Consider the following 17,507-nt stretch of genomic DNA (forward strand, 5'->3'; position numbering starts at 1 on the left):
CCAGCACCAACGCAGCTTAGAGCAGGGTGACTAACTCAGGGGCGGGCAAACCTTTTGGCCTGAGGGCTGCATCAGGTTTCTGAAATTGTATGGAGGGCCTGTGCCTCCCCTAACAGCCAGGCATGGCCCAGCCCCCTCCCCCATCCGACCCCCCCTGCTTCTTGCCCTCTGACCGCCCCCCCCGGGACTCCTACCCCATCCAACTCCCCTGTTCTCTGACAGCCCCCCAAGGACCCCTGCCCCATCCATCCCTGGCTCTCTGTCCTCTGACCGCCCCCCGGACCCCCCGTCCTAACTGCCCCCCGCCGCCCCATCCAACTCCCCCCTCTCCTTTCTGACTGCTCCCCCGGGATCCCTGCCCCATCCAACCACCCCTTCTCCTTGACTGCCCCCGGACTCCCTGCCCCTGACCGCCTCCTGCTGCCCCATCCAACCCCCCCTCCTTCCTGACTGCCCCCCCCCGGGACCCCTGCCACATACAACTACCCCTTCTCCCTGTCCCCTGACTGCCCCTGGAACCCCTGCCCCATCCAACCCTCCCCTCCTTCCTGACTGCCCCCCCAGCACCCCTACCCCCATTCAACCACCCTGTTCCCCGCCCTCTGACTTCCCCGACCCCTATTCACACCCCTGTCCCCTGACCACCACCCCCGAACTCCCCTGCCCTCTACCCAACCCCCCTGCTCCCTGCCTCTTTACCGTGCTGCCTGGTGCACCGGTGGCTGGCGGGGCGGCTGCACCAGGACAGGCAGCCGCACTGCACAGCACAGAGCAGCAGTGGGTCAGGCCAGGCTCTGCAGCTGCGCTGCCCCGGGAGCTCGCAGCCCCACCGCCCAGAGCTTTGCGCCGGCAGAGCAGTGAACTGACGCTGCAGGGGAGGGGGAACAGCGGGAGGGGGCCAGGGGCAAGCTTCTCAGGCCAGGAGCTCAGGGGCCAGGCAGGACAGTCCCAAGGGCCAGATGTGGCCGGCGGGCCGTAGTTTGCCCACCTCTGCTCTAACTTGCTGTGGTGTTTAGATGTTGCTTGTAATTATTAGAATTGGGAGCACTGGCTGTTGGGAGTCTGAAAGGACAGGAAACAGGAAGGAGGAGGGAGGAATTGAGAAGCTGGGAGAGAGCTACAGAGGGTGCAGCAGCAGCAGCTTGGTAAAGAGATTTCCACTTTGAAAATAAAGTCCTGTTGAAGCTTGTTAGTACCTTGCCTGGTCGATACAACACTTGCTCCAGCGAGCAACTCAACTCTAACTTGCTCCAGCTAGCAACAGTTCCATAGGAGCAATATACTATCTGGGGACAGCTAGAGTACAGCACAACCCAGCCATTTCTCCTTCCTGGTCCAAAGATGGCCCTTTGAACCAGGGGCTGTGGGAAGGGAGGCACAGGAGCTGGCTGTGGTAGCTGCGTGTCTATTGAGGGCTTCCACACATCAGAGGAATCCCAAACAGATGACTTAAAGCATCAACTAATTTTGGGTGCCCAACTTGAGATACCTATTAGCTGATTTTTCAGAGCACTTAGCATTTGTACGGCACTTCATATGTTCTAAGAACAGCTCCAATTGATTTCGGTTGCAGCTGCAAGTGCCTAGGACTTCTGCAAATCAGGCTCCAGATATCTCCAGTTGGGTACCCAGAAAATGAGGAACACAGTTAGTGGCCCTGTGTGAAAAACTGGTTTATATGACATGCCTAGCATCATGTACGAATTATATGGGAGAGGAAGGGATAGACCCCAAATCTCCAAGATGGCATTCAGCTGCCTTAACCAGGAGACCAACCTCTCCTGCAGTCCTCTGTTTCATTCAATACACACCTTCTACCATCATTCCCTGAGCACTGTCCATCCTGTGCACTGTAATGAAGAGGGATCTTGTAGTAAAATAGTTTGTGATCATGTAATTAAAGCCTGTCATAATGCATGCACACAAAGGGGATGAACTGAGCTTAGGGTGACCAGACAGCAAATGTCAAAGCCTATATAAGAAAAAGAGCCTATATAAGAAAAAGACCCCAAAATCGGGACTGTCCCTATAAGATCAGGACATCTGGTCACCGTAATTGAGCTTCAACAGGCAACTTTAATTCTGGCTCTTCCTAGCTTTTGAGTGCTTGACTTTGCAAGCTAAATAACTTTCTTTCAAAGTAGTTTTTTTTTTTCATAAGTTTAAAAAAGAAATTGAAAAAACAGAAATTACACTATATTGAACTGTATTATTATAAGCAACCAAAAAAACTGAACGTGTTAGGCAACCTTAACTTTATAGCTTTGCCTAGAATAAGGTAAATTTTGTAATATAATTGTATGTTTGGTGGGTGTACAAAGTAGGCTTGGAAAGATGCAATAAGGTATGTGTTCTTGATTTTAAAGAAAGAAAGGTACATTTGTGCCTAACGAATTGACGCATTTTATGGAGGGTTTGAAAGAAAAAGGTCAGCCCCATCTTAAGACTTGCTCAGGAATTCTGCCAAATTTAGCAAGACTTTTGATTATCATCATGTGTTGTAAATACCAGTCCAGCAAGTCAGAATTGCCCAAAACAAGTCATGTTTTGACATGTCTGTGTAAATGTATCTAAATTCAGAGAAGCCCAAGGGGAGGGAATTCCAAAACAGGGCTCCAAATTATTTAACTTTGAATTAGAGTTGATATTATGCCAGATGGTGTCATACTGGCATAATATCTACCCATCATACATACCATCCTTTGGATAATGATCTCCGTTAGCATGTTGTTTTTCAATATGGCTATTGTAAACTGGCTGCACCATTTCGCAAAACCTGTTACAACCTAACATTTTTATGCAACCTTAGCTATGGAGTCCATTACCAGTCCTCCATAATAATCATTAACTTACTCATCTCCCAGTGAGGTAAAAATAAAAAAAGGGCAGTGGATGAGGTCTCACGTTCTTTCTCAAAGCTGAAGTACTATTTGTAGTTTCCTTAGTAAGAATTTGTTTGGGGCAAATGGCACCAACACCTTAATATTACATTAGTTAAATGCACTGTTCACAAGTTACACACTTGTTATCTTTCTGTTTGAGTTAGATTTTTGTGGGCTGCAGTCATTTGTTAGGGGTGGGTCTTCTGAGTTCTTCTCCATTTTCACATTTTTATTACATTGATTGCCTGGGAATAAAAATTTCTTCTCAGAGAAAACTTAACTGATATCTCTTCCCTGCCCCACAAATAAATGAAAAAATATAGGAACACTTGGGACATGATTCATGCTTAGGTACTTCTTGGGCACAGTGTCTGTGTAAAATAAAATAAAAAGTAGTCTTGATTTGACTCACTTCCAAGAAAGCAATTAGATGAACAAACAACATGTATAGTAATGTGTTTTACTGGCAGGATGACTAAGAGTTTAGGAATCTTTATTGATCTATAGTCTAGGAGACAAAGATTTCAAATGAAGAAAATCGTGTCATCTACCTAATTTAAAAAAAAAAAAAAAGTTATGTCTTACTCTAGGTACAGTACTTGCAGACATTTGGCAATGCAAATTTAAAAAAATATCTTCGTACGTCCCCTTAACCATCCTCTGATGATATGCTACAGGACTATTCTTAGTCTTATGAAGATCAACCACTATATTATCTGCTGACATTGATAGGTTTGTCTATAATGCTGGATAACCAAAATTTGGACAAAGCAAGCAGGAGTGTCTAATAATTCTGTAGTTTAGGGGATGCAAGCTCAGCTGAAAACTGATGCTCCACAGCCAATGATAGACCAATTTTGTCTCCTGAATTAAATTAAAATCCTCAATAACTAAGGCCCCAATCCTGCAAAGTCATATGCATGAGCAGACCCCTGCATCCGTCCCTACTGAATTCCAGATATGCCATCTGTTTGAACACTAAACAAGAGTTTGAACATAATCTTTAACCCAGCAAATTAATCAATCGTGCCTAAATACCCTACCATCTAACAAGACATTTTTTATTTAAAAACATGTTTGAGTTTTATTTTAGTGTTCTACAGATCTTTTGTCACACTTCCATGCAGAAACTAAAGCGAAATTTAGAATGCACACAGGGGATATTATTTTTTTGGTACTTTGGTAGTATCTAAAGTCCCAGTCAGGATCCTGCCTTCATTGTACTAAGCACTGTACAAACAGAAGGAAACCCGGAACAGTTTACCGCCTAGTTTAAGACAAGACACAACAAGTATGTGTGACAAACAGCAGAAAGCATGGACATGCTAAGGGAAGGGTAACAGTAAAAAGAATACCATTCCATATGCTGGTGAGCTGCCATTAATGTTATTTTAAGTTACACCCATGCACAAAGAGGAGATGAGACCTCTCTGTTTAATTGAAATAATTAGCCAACGTTTAACAACTAATTTTAGAAATTTCCTATTATGGAAAGGATCTTGTCCCACAAGAAGGCCCTGTGTAAAAGGAAAATAGGCAATGGTTGCGAGGACAAGAAATCAGCAAGAGATGTTAGGGCACTTGTGCAAGCAGCAGCTACTAGTGATAACAGAAAAGAGTATTGGGTACAGCACACTGCTTCTCCCATGCCATGTAGAGGTTTGAGTGACTAAATCAGTGAAGTGACATTGGCCATTGTAATTCTATGTCCCTGGACCATTCAGATTTTCCTGTTCTCGCTGTAGGAATTTTTGGCGAGCTGGGGCAGGGTGTCACACCATGGCACACAAGGGGGTATAGAGTTCTCATTATGACTACGTCTACACTTATGGCAGAGCACAGAATACAGGCAATACACATGTAGCTACATGCCACAGAGAAAGGCAGGCTGTGTCCACATTTGTCGCTGCGGTGTGTAGCTCCACACAGCAAGTGGGGAGGCAGAAAGATGCTAAAATTAGCATTATAGACAGGGAAAGCACTGCTTGGCCATGTGTAGGACATATACCTGGGAGTTCGGGCACGTATGACTCGACTAACCTAAATCACGCCTTACCGTCTACACTGCTAACCTATGCTAGCTGGGAATGTGTTGTCTGTATTCTACATGCAGTCATAAGTGTAGAAGTAAACCTTTCTACTACCTGTGACCTCTTGTAGTGCAAACAAGGTGGTGGTTCTACTTTTGGGTTTTGCTACCCCCACATGTGTATTTGTTTGTTAGTGTTTTTTGGAATTGGGAGAACAGGATTTACTGCAGGATTAGAAAAGATTATTTACTACATAAAAATATACACAAAGAAATAGCAGGAGTGTTTAGAAATGACCCTGACAATTTCAGTGTCAATGTAACTTCCCAACAGAGGCCCCGTCTGTAGATACAACATCCAACTGAAAGAATCTGCTTTGAAACTTTCTGATTTCCAGGGCTGCGTAGAGGCAAAACCAGTCTCATACTCCTACTTTATATCCTCCTATTGCAAAGGTGGCAGTTTCCTTATTAATGTTTTTATTATGTTTAAGACTTCTGTTTTTGTTACTTTTAAGTGTGATTCTTCTTTCTAATTAGATCTAGAAATTAATAACTTATAATTGTTAATTATTATTAAGCTGCATGCTGTGTACTTGGTGCTACATACATACCTATAATGACATTGGAGTTTTTCTATAAATGTTTCTATAAATTAGTCTCAACGGTAAGAGTGGAAGCACTTTAGGGCCAAATTCAGTAAGAATAAAATAAACGTCCATTTTTGTCTTAATAAAACAAACAGCCAACTGCACTTTTTACTGAAGTTGGGTATTACTAAGCAGTCAACTAACCTTAGAAGATTTCCTTCGGCTTCTTCTTGTCCAAACCACCACTAGTTTATCTGGCTGCCTGTTGAAGAACACACAAACAGTTTAATTTACAGTAAGACCCTTAAATAAATGGTTTACCATCAAAATTACATCCTTGGTGAACAAACTATATTTTACATATAGCATTATCTTAAAAGCACTCTCAAGTTTAGTCATTTAACAGGAAAAATAATTCTGTGCTTACAGCAATCAGTACAGCAATATCACCTGCATATTCTGCTCTCCCTGAATGTATACAACTCCCAAAGGCAAAGCAGAGTAGAGTAGAGAACTGCTCTGTAGATCAGAAAACAGGATTCTGTCCACAGTTTGCTTTTGAAAGTCTGGCTTCATTAAATGTAAGCCTTTGAAACAAATCAGCGCCCATAATAAACACAAGCACAAAATCCAGTTGGATTCCTAATCGGATGGTACTTAAAGAGGATGTGTGCAGAGGGGGAACAATTGCAGTCATGGCTTTATTTTGTTTTATATATATTTATATTAATATATTTAAACCAAAAGCTTGAAAGGGCTTTTCCAAAAAAAGTACCTTCCTACGCGATTACCTTAGAAATATCAAGAGCATCAAGTATTGTATTTCCTGGTTTTGCTTGAGGTCTTCTTGAGGGATCAGAGATAAGGAATGGGATCTTTCTCTGCTCTTAATTGAAGGGACAAACTGTTGAATCTTTAATAAAGAGATCTCTCCTGACAATCGTTTTTCAAGTATTTGCAGTTGTTAGCACCTATCAAGTTCAACAAAGAATTTTAAGGAGTGTGAATAAATTTCACTTTCCCTTTCAATTTCTCAAGTTTTGCTTCCTTGCTAATTGTCACAATCGTACTAGCTCTTGAGTTGTCCAAAAAGCCCTCCAGGGAAATCAGGGTAGACAAACACTTCTAGATATTTCTGGTAACAACCTCCCTCTCCTCTTTATTTTTAAAGGTCAGATCTTCTTTATAAATACAAAAAAGGGGGTGGGGATTATCTCTAATAAAGGAACGTTTCCCAGAATGATGCAATCAAAACACTCAGTAAATGAGGTTAAAATAAGGACAGTACTGCACGCTGAACATTTTAAATTGGTGTTATTGAACGGCAATGCTCAAACCATTTTCTTGTTGAATTTATAACATTTAATAATTCTCCAATTCTTTTTTAAGTGAAAAACCAGCCATTTTTCTAGTAAGAGAGGTCCCTATGAATTAGTTACAACATTTATGTACTTCCTCCTCAAACTGTTAATAATTTCTGCAAGCTACAATAAGAACATAAGAGCAGCCATACTTGGTCAGACCAATGGTCCATCGAACCAGAATCCCGTCTTCCAACAGTGTCCAATGACAGATGCTTCAGAAGGAAATGAACAATTATTCAGTGATACATCCTTTGTTATCCATTTCCAGCTTCCGGCAGTTAGAGGCTTGGGACACCAAAATATAGAATTGCATCCCTGATCATCTTGGCTATTGGCCATTGATGGACCTGTCCACCATGAACTTATTTAATTCTTTTTTGAACCCACTTATACTTTTGGCCTTCACAACATCCCATGGCAATGAGTTCCAGAAGTTAACTATGTGTTGTGTGAAGTAGTACTTCCTTTTGTTGGCTTTAAACCTGCTGTCTATTAATTTCATTGGCTGATCAGTTTTCAGAGTAGCAGCCACGTTAGTCTGTATCCACAAAAAGAAAAGGAGTACTCATGGCACCTTAGAGACTCACAAAAGCTTATGCTCAAATAAATTTGTTAGTCTCTAAGGTGCCACAAGTCCTCCTTTTCTTTTTATTGGCTGGTCACTGATTCTTGTGTTATGTGAAGGGGTAAATAACACGTCCTTATTCCCTTTCTCCACACGATTCATGATTTTATAGACCTCTATTATATCCCCCCTTAGTCGTCTCTTTTCCAAGCTGAAAACTCCCTGTCTTATTAATCTATCCTCATCTCCCATATCCCTAATCATTTTGTTGCCCTTCTCTGTAACTTTTCCAATTTTAATATATTTTTTTTGAGATGGGGCAACCAGAACTGTACAGAGTATTTATGGATTTATATTGTGGCATTATGATATTTATCTATCCCTTTCCCAATGGTTCCTACCATTCTGTTCGCTTTTTTGACTGCCGTTGCACATGGTGCGGATGTTTCTAGAGAACTATCCACAATGACTCCAAGATCTCTTTCTTGAGTGGCAACAGCTAATTTAGACCCCATCATTTTGTATGTATAGTTGGGATTATGTTTTCCAATGTGCATTACTTTGCATTTATCAACATTGAATTTCATCGGCCATTTTGTTGCCCAGTTTTGTGAGATCCTTTTGTATTTCTTTGCTGTTTGCGTTGGACTTCACTATCTTGTGTAATTTTGTAACATCTGCAAATTTTGCCACCTCACTGTTTATCCTTTTTACCAGCTCATTTATGAATATGTTGAACAGCACTACAGATCCCTGGGGGACACCGTTATTTAGTGGACACTCTCTCCACTCAGAAAACTGACCATTTCTTCCTACCCTTTGTTTTCCGTCTTTTAACCAGTTATGGTCTATGAGAAGGACCTTCCCTCTTATGCCACTGCTGCTTACTTTGCTTAAGAGCCTTTGGTGAGGGACCTTGTCAAAGGCTTTCTCTAAGTCCAAATACACTATATTCACTGGATCATCCTTGTCCATGTTAGTTGGCCCCCTCAAAGAATTCTAATAGATTGGGGAAGCATGTTACCCCTTTGCAAAAGCTGTGTTGACTCTTCCCCAACAAATCATGTTCATCTATGTGTGCGATAGAACAATAAAGAGCAGAATTTTCAACCAATTTGCCTGGTACTGAAGTTAAGCTTCCTGGCCTGTAATTGCCAAGATCGCTCCTGGAATCTTTTTAAAAAATTGATGTCACATTAGCTATCCTCCAGTCATCTGGTTCAGAAGCTGATTTAAGTGACAAGTTACATATCACACTTAATAGTTCTGCAATTTCCTATTACAGTTCCTTCAGAATGCTTGGGTGATTATCTCCTTGTCACCAATTACCGTTTAATTTATCCATTTGTTCCAAAACCTCCTCTACTGACATGTCAATCTGGGACAGGTTCCTCAGATTTGTCACCTACAAAGAATAGCTCAGGTGTGGGAATCTCCCTCACATCCTCTGCAGTGAAGATTGATGCAAAGAATTCATTTAGCTTCTCCACCCAGAATTTACATTTAAACCCCATTAGGCCAAAACTACCTCTAAAAACACAGCTAAAAGCTGGCTTCCCCCCCATTTTGTGGCCAGATCAGAATCTGGCCCTCATTCTTTATCCCTACTTATCCCCGTTGCCTTACAGCAGCGGTGGGCAACCTGTGGCCTTGCATGCAGCCTGTCAGGGTAATCTGCTGGCGGGCCGTGAGACAGTTTGTTTACATTGGCACGGACAGCTGCAGCTCCCAGTGGCTGCGGTTGCCATTCCCGGCCAATGGGAGCTTCGGGAAGCGGCGGCCAGCACATCCCTGTGGCCTGTGCTGCTTCCCGCAGCTCCCATTAGCCGGGAACGGCAAACCGCGGATAGTCAATGTAAACAACCCCATTACCCTGATGGGCCGCCGGTTGCCCACCACTGCCTTACAGACCCTCTGAGCTTTCAACTTGGTGTAAAGTGATAAACGAAATGAACCACTCAAGACGCATTTTTCAACTTCTAAATTTCTGCCTCCTTTGAGGGATACAAATAATTGGCTGGCATGCCCGTCAGCTTTCTCTAAAATCTTGTTTGGTGACAGGGACAGCCTGCTCAATGTTGAAAACCCCTTGCTCACTTGCTGTTAAGCACATTATGCTCTCTTTCGCCTGCCTAACTCCCATTAATGCTAATGGAAACTTTGTGTGTGCACCGCTAGAAGCAAAAATATACCCCTAAGTGATTTCCTTGATGCAATCCAGGAATCCAATCCCATGTCTAAATTAACTGTCTTATTTCACTTTTTTACTTTTAAGTTGACTGAGCCTCATTTCAAAAAATAGCTTGTGAGACAAATCCAAATTAACCGCAATAGGCCCAATCCTGAGCTAGTCTCTGGGGACCAAGTAATGCCAAAGGCAGCAGAAATACTTCTTCTGAAGTGCCAGTGGTCAAAAAAGAGAAGACCCCACACAGAGGAGCTCTGCACTCCCATGTACCACACAAAATGTGAACGCCACAGCTGGAGAAAGTAAGAGAATGCTAACAGGGACTGCACAGATCCACATTGTTCTCCCTTTCCACCAAAAAAGGAGCAGCAGCTAAGCAGCAGGCCACTTCCACTAATCCATCTCAGCCTAATCTAAGCATTAGTTGGCAGCAGGTTGGCAGCATAGGTGCCCAGGTAGGAACAGCCCGTTATATTGTGTTAATTCACAGCTCCCTGCAAACAGTCCTTTCACTATGCTTTGCTCCTTGCATCAGGTTTGTATTCATAGCCCCAAAGTTTTCAATATGGGGGGGAAAACAGGTCTGAAAACCAAATATATTAAATAAAAAGAGAAAGAAGAAACACCTTATCCAGGCAATACTGCCACTTAAATATTTTCACCATCTAGTAACAAAGTAGATCTCTGGAGCTAATCAGTTATCTACTTCCAACAAACGTTACACACACACACACACACACTCTCCTCTCTCTCTCTCTCTCTCTCTCTGAAAATAATGCATTTTCTTTTGTACGAATATTCTAAACTTTGCCCAGTGGCATGGGGGAGATTGTTAAAGGCACAAATGGGAGTTCAGCGCCCATTTCCAATTCGAAATCTCCCCCTTGTGTTTCTGGTAAAACAGATTTTCAAAGGAAAAACCAGGACACCTGTCATGGAAAGGAAAGAGGGATGGCATCTTGAAGAATCATGTGTAGGGGGATGCTTTCTGGGAGGCCCCATGATTCACAAAATCCTGGGCAAAACACTGCTTTTGTAAACCTGACAGAAATACTGCAATCAGTCAGGAAAACCTGAACAACATTCCTGTTTTTCAGAGCTATGGTCACCATCATCACTGCAGCAGGAACTCCGCTAGTGGCATGATGTTTACAGTCACATGGAGTTATGCAGGTGAGTCCATAAAGTAGAAGAAAAAGAGTTTGTGTAGGAAGGGGAAGGAGAACAAGAGGAAGAGTCTCAGGCTCTTGACAGAAATGCAGATGACCTCTCCACCTCCAAGAACAATACTGAATCTCACTGGGTGTTTTAAGAGCTTGTCTACACTTTAAAGTTATGTCAAATTATGTTTTTCTGTGTTAACTAATCAGGAACAACTGCTCTGAGCACAGGGAATCTATACCGTTTAATTACGCTGACTTAAGCTACTTCAGTTTTGATTCATTGTACTCACATAGCGATGCATTTTCTCCACAGCATCCTGGGCAGGCAACCCACGGTACAATGTTCTTCCACTATGCCGCATGCATTCTGGGATTTTTCTCACTGCACGTTGTGGGATACCAACTAGAAGCCACTGGAATTCTGGGAGTTGGGAGTCAAATGAAAAAATTCCATGATTCCTCCCCTTTCCTCCCAACATTCATCTAGCTTTTGTGACCCAGCGCCATTTTCCAAGGGCAGTCAGGCAGCATGGAGGAAACACTGCTAAGCACTGCAAGGCTGAGTCATTAATAGAAACAGGCTCCTGCACATGTTTTGGCCGTCATGCAGCCAGATGGCTTTGGACGACTTGAGAGATAGCCGTGGGGATGCTATAGCAATACAGGCACAAGAAGAGACGGAAATGGAACAGTTACTTCTGCGTGAACTTTTCCTGAAGCAGTTTCACTGGGTAAGCCACCGCTTCTGGACTCAGCCAGCTAGCACAGACTGATGGGACAGGATACCACTGCTGACCTAGGATGATCAGCCGTGGTAGCAGAATTTCAGGTTGACAAATTCAGGGTACCACTGCCCTACAGATCTGTGCAGAGCTCACCCCAAGCTGTAGTGGTGGAACACCTACATGAGAACTCCCCTCAGGGTGGAGAAGTCCATGGCTATTGCTCCCTGAAAACTCACCACTCCCAACTGTTACAGTCAATAGCTAATCAGTTTGGTGTTTGCAGATCATCTGTCAGGGCGATTGTCCTACAGGGGTGTGCTACTACAGGAAAGTGCTGTTCCCCGGGTCATAAAGCCTGTCAACGCACTGGACATTGTTGACGGATTTTCACAATTGCCATCCCCAAATTGTACTAGGGCCATTGATGGGACCCATGCGCCTATTCTTTGCCCCCGACACCAAGACACAGAATTCATCAATGAAAAGGGGTATTTTTCTCCAGGTTGCTGTGAGGCCTGGATGACCACCCTGGATGGGTCACCATTATCAGTGTGGGGTGGTCAGAACAGGTCCATGATGCCAGCATCTTTAGAAACACTGGCCTGTTTTCTGCCATGAAAAACGGAACCTTTGCTCCCACTATGGACATTATGAATGGTGTTGTAGTTCCTTCTGTCATTCCGGGACACCGGCTTACCCTTTGCTTCCCTGTCTCATGGAGTCTTTTACTGGATACTTGGCTAGGAGAAAGGACTTGTTTAACTACCCTCTGAGTAACTAGGACAATAGAATTTGCATTTGGAAGACTGAAGGGCAGGTGGAGATGCCTCATGACAAGGCTGGAGGTTATTGAGCAATGTCTGCCTCATTAGCTGCTTAGGGCGTTATACACAACCTCTATAGCAGCAAGGGAGAGAGTGTTTCACCCATGGGTGTCAGGAGAAGATGGACAGATTTAACACATGTTATGAATACCTAGAGAGGCAGCCTCTCCTAAATGCTGCAATTGGTTAGAGACACAGGATCAGGGATGCTTTAGCCTCAAAGTAGGCACTCAGAGTATTGCTGGAAAAACATATATGCGTTCGTGTTAGGATTTCATTATGCTTTTATGAAGTTTTTCAACTGATTTCTTGATGTGTTTAATGCTTGGTATAAGGATGTCTTTATGCTTTGAGCAACAATTTGATGAACATTTTAATAAATAATACATCAAGTTGTAAATAAGAAAAAATTTACTGAACATAAGACAGTGCAAAGTTAAAAGAAGTGCAAAATTACAAACCAATAAAGTGCAGAGTGAACAGATTTGCACTGATAAGGTCACAAACTTGTGTACGCTGGGGAAGAGAACATCCAAAATGTCCTCTGGGTCTTTGGGTATGGAATGGAGATAGAAGGGCCTGTCACTTGCAGTTGGGGAATTAAAGGAGGTCTCTCGTAGTATCCACTGTTCTTCTTGTCTTGTGGTGTGCACTGGTGAGGGAAGGGCCTGTTCCTTGGAGTTGCTCCCAGTACACAGCACACTCAAAAGGCTTCAGGACACTGCTAAGTTGAGATACTGTCCTTGAACACAGTGCCATTATGTCTCCAGAAGGCCTATCTGCTTCTGCATCATCTACAGAAGTCCTTTTCTTTGTCAATGTGCTCCCTTGACAGCCTCTCAGACTGTTCCCTGTCCTCCTCTCTCTCTCTCTCCTCTGCATCATGCAGAAGGAAACCTTCCTTTCATTCTTCTGTCTTCTTATCCCTCTCCTGTGTGCCACGAAGCCATCAACCATGTCCTCCCTCTTTTTCTCTCTCTTTCCCTGGAAATTTGCTAAGTGTTCAGTCACTGTCAACACCGCTTGATACAGGAGCTCTGTACAAGGACTGAGTTGGTGAGGCTGGAGAGGTAGAAAGGGGCAATTACATGTGTACCTCTTTGGGCTGTCCTTACGCTGTAGATGTTACCCTGAGGTGTGTCCCCAAAAGGCAGAGAGATGGTGAGAGGCCCCTAACTCACATCAGTCCAACATGGAAGCACCCTGACAGTATCTGGGAACAGAGTTGTTTAAATCCCCCTGTACAACTATATTGTAATATAACACATAATACTTACTGGAAGAGGTCCCTTCCCCAGTACTGTCAGAGCTGGGTCTCCATCTGGGATTTGGGGGTCTCTGACACTGTCCTGCCTTGTCATTTTGCGGGTTGAAGAGACCCTGGCAGTCCACAGCAATCTCTTATAGACCACCAGACCAGGGGGGTGAGGTAGATGAGGCTTTCTTCTGGCAACTAACAGAAATTACTAGATCGCAGGCCCTGGTTCTCATGCGAGACTTCAATCACCCTGATATCTGCTGGGAGAGCAATACAGCAGTGCACAGACAATTCAGGAAGTTTTTGGAAAGTGTAGGGGACAATTTCCTGGTGCAAGTGCTTGAGGAACCAACTAGGGGCAGAGCTCTTCTTGACCTGCTGTTCACAAACAGGGAAGAATTAGCAGGGGAAGCAAAAGTGGATGGGAACCTGGGAGGCAGTGACCGTGAGATGGTCGAGTTCAGGATCCTGACACAAGGAAGAAAGGAAAGCAGCAGAATATGCACCCTGGACTTCAGAAAAGCAGACTTTGACTCCCTCAGGGAACTGATGGGCAGGATCCCCTGGGAGAATAACATTAATGGGAAAGGAGTGCAGGAGAGCTGGCTCTATTTTAAAGAATCCTTATTGAGGTTGCAGGGACAAACCACCCCGATGTGTAGAAAGAACAGTAAATATGGCAGGAGACCAGCTTGGCTTAACAGTGAAATCCTTGCTGATCTTAAACACAAAAAAGAAGCTTACAAGAAGTGGAAGATTGGACAAATGACCAGGGAGGAGTATAAAAATATTGCTCAGGAGCAAAATCTGGAAGGCCAAATCACACTTGGAGTTGCACCTAGCAAGGGATGTTAAGAGTAACAAAAAGGGTTTCTTCAGGTATGTTAGCAACAAGGTGGTGGTCAAGGAAAGTGTGGGCCCCTTACTGAATGAGGGAGGCAACCTAGTGACAGAGGATGTGGAAAAAGTTAACGTACTCAATGCTTTTTTTTGCCTCTGTCTTCATGAACAAGGTCCGCTCCCAGACTACTGGACTGGGCAGCACAGTATGGGAGGAGGTGACCAGCCCTCTGTGAAGAAAGAACTGGTTCAGGACTATTTAGAAAAGCTGGACAAGCTCAAGTCCTTGGGGCCAGATGCGCTGCTAAAGAAGTTGGCGGATGTGATTGCAGAGCCATTGGCCATTATCTTTGAAAACTCAGGGTGACTGGGGGAGGTCCCAGATGACTGGAAAAAGGCTAATATAGTGCCCATCTTTAAAAAAGGGAAGGAGAAGGATCCAGGGAACTACAGGCCAATCAGCCTCACCTCAGTCCCCGGAAAAATCATGGAGCAGGTCCTCAAGGAATCAATTCTGAAGCACTTAGAAGAGGAAAGTGATCAGGTACCATCAGCATGGATTCACCAAGGGCAAATCATGCCTGACTAACCTAATTGCCTTCTGTGACAAGATAACTGGCTCCGTGGATGAGGGGAAAGCAATGGACGTGTTATTCCTTGACTTTAGGAAAGTTTTTGATACGGTCCCCCACAGTATTCTTGCCAGCAAGCTAAAGTAGTATGGGCTGGATGAATGGACTATAAGGTGGATAGAAAGTTGGCTAGATTGTCGGGCTCAACAGGTAGTGATCAATGGCTCCATGTCTAGTTGGCAGCCGGTATCAAGCACAGTGCCCCAAGGGTCAGTCCTGGGGCCGGTTTTGTTCAATATCTTCATTAACGATCTGGAGGATGGCGTGGATTGCACCCTCAGCAAGTTTGCAGATAACACTAAACTGGGAGGAGTGGTAGATAAGCTGGAAAGTAGGAATAGGATACAGAGAGACCTAGACAAATTAGAGGATTGGGCCAAAAGAAATCTGATGAGGTTCAACAAGAACAAATGCAGAGTCCTGCACTTAGGATGGAAGAATCCCATGCACTGCTACAGACTAGGGACCGACCGACTAGGCAGCAGTTCTGCAGAAAAGGACCTGGGGGTTACAGTGGACGAGAAGCTGGATATGAGTCAACAGTGTGCCCTAGTTGCCAAGAAGGCCAATGGCATTTTGGGATGTATAAATAGGAGCATTGCCAGCAGATCGAGGGACGTGATCGTTCCCCTCTATTCGGCATTGGTGAGGCCTCATCTGGAGTATTGTGTCCAGTTTTGGGCCCCACACTACAAGAAAGATATGGAAAAATTGGGAAGAGTCCAGTTAAGGGCGACAAAAATTATTGGGGGGCTGGAGCACATGACTTATGAGGAGAGGCTGAGGGCACTGGGGTTATTTAGTCTGCAGAAGAGAAGAATGAGGAGGATTTGATAGCTGCTTTCAACTACCTGAAAGGGGGTTCCAAAGAGGATGGATCTAGACTGTTCTCAGTGGTACCAGATGTCAGAACGAGGAGTAATGGTCTCAAGTTGCAGTGGGGGAGGTTTAGGTTGGATATTAGGAGAAACTTTTTCACTAGGAGGGTGGTGAAGCACTGGAATGCATTACCACGGGAGGTGGTGGAATCTCCTTCCTTAGAGGTTTTTAAGGTCAGGCTTGACATAGCCCTGGCTGGGATGATTTAGTTGGAGATTGGTCCTGCTTTGAGCAGGGGGTTGGACTAGATGACCTCCTGAGGTCCCTTCCAACCCAGATATTTCTATGATTCTTCCTGCTTGTCCTGTGTCAGCATCTGCAGAGGTGTCCTTGGCGAGATACACAACATGCTGATGCTCAGTGGTGGCCTCTTTTGAAAAATACGGTCCAGATCCTTGTAGTGGGCACAGAGCATGTGAACTCTCCCAGAGGACATATTTTTGTCCCCATATTTTTACAACCCTGCCAGAACTCCCTTCCCTTGTTCCACCACTGGATAGGATCCAGGAGCGAGCGCTCGGATTCATTTGTTCCTATATGCTCTTATGTATCTTAGCATTCCAGTGACTGTTGTTAAGATGAGATGGACTGTCTCCTCTCTCTCCACTCCTCAGAGGGCAAGGAAGTCCATGACCTCAGCACTAGACTACCTAGAAGCACAAAGCTTGGCTGCTATAACTAGGATATGACTCCCGCTGTGTGAACTTACCATGAGCTGGAATCACAAAGTGCCACATGGAATCACAAAGTTCCAGCTTACCATGAGCTAGAATCACAAAGTGCCACAAAGTGGTTGCATGCCAGCATTAAACAGGGATGAGACATCCAGTCAAGATGACCCGGGAGCGAGAAAGGGCACAGAGATAAATAGATACTCCGACTCACGTGGACAGCAAAGCAATACGTGATAGCAGTGGGAGGCCTTGCAGAGTCAGAACAGTTGATTTGAAATGGGGCTGTGTCCACACCTACCTTGTTGTAGCAAAACTCATCCCAAATGTCAGTAAACTCAATTCCAAAGTTCAGGACAAGGCATCACATGATTCAAAACAAATGCTGTGTATGGACGCAAGGCAATGTATCCTAAAAAAACATAAGTTAACCCAGACCAACTTTCAAATGTAGACAAGCCTCAAGTTTCAAATTAGCAAATCCTATGAAGTTTGTTCAGACCCTGAACGGTCAGGGACTGGCAATAGCACACAGGCAGCTTATCTTCCATGATACTGATTTGAATGTGGCCAGGTGAGTAGTTACCTTTATATTTGATTTTTTTAAACTACTTGTTTGGTGGCCTATATGTAAATAAAAGGCTGGTGGCCTCCGTCCAATTCCTACCTGGATGGGTGTCTATTAGGGCTGTCAATTAATTGCAGTTAACACCTGCGATTAACTGAAAACAAAATTAATATGTTCATTTTTAAAAAATGGTATTAATCGCATACCTCTGGGCGGGGAGGGAGGAATTGGCTGCAGAGGGACCTGACAAGTGTCTGGTCTGGCATAGTGACCCAATCCGCCACCAGAGGGTGGGAAGAGGAGAGGAAAGACGAGGAAGTGGAAGTAGC

General features: G+C 44.1%; 1 protein-coding gene across 15 annotated transcripts in view; it reads right to left on the reverse strand.

Moving 5' to 3' along the window:
* The window catches only part of EHBP1 (EH domain binding protein 1), a 321,978-nt gene that overhangs the window by 262,659 nt on the left and 41,812 nt on the right, over positions 1-17,507 (reverse strand). For all 15 annotated transcript variants that reach the window (XM_048842663.2, XM_048842662.2, XM_048842660.2 and 12 more), the window contains exon 3: positions 5,706-5,763. In XM_048842663.2, coding sequence (XP_048698620.2) covers positions 5,706-5,763 — 58 coding nt within the window. The remainder of the gene's footprint in view (positions 1-5,705; positions 5,764-17,507) is intronic.

Source organism: Caretta caretta, chromosome 3 (genome assembly GCF_965140235.1).
Source record: "Caretta caretta isolate rCarCar2 chromosome 3, rCarCar1.hap1, whole genome shotgun sequence".
NCBI classification, from domain to species: domain Eukaryota; kingdom Metazoa; phylum Chordata; order Testudines; family Cheloniidae; genus Caretta; species Caretta caretta.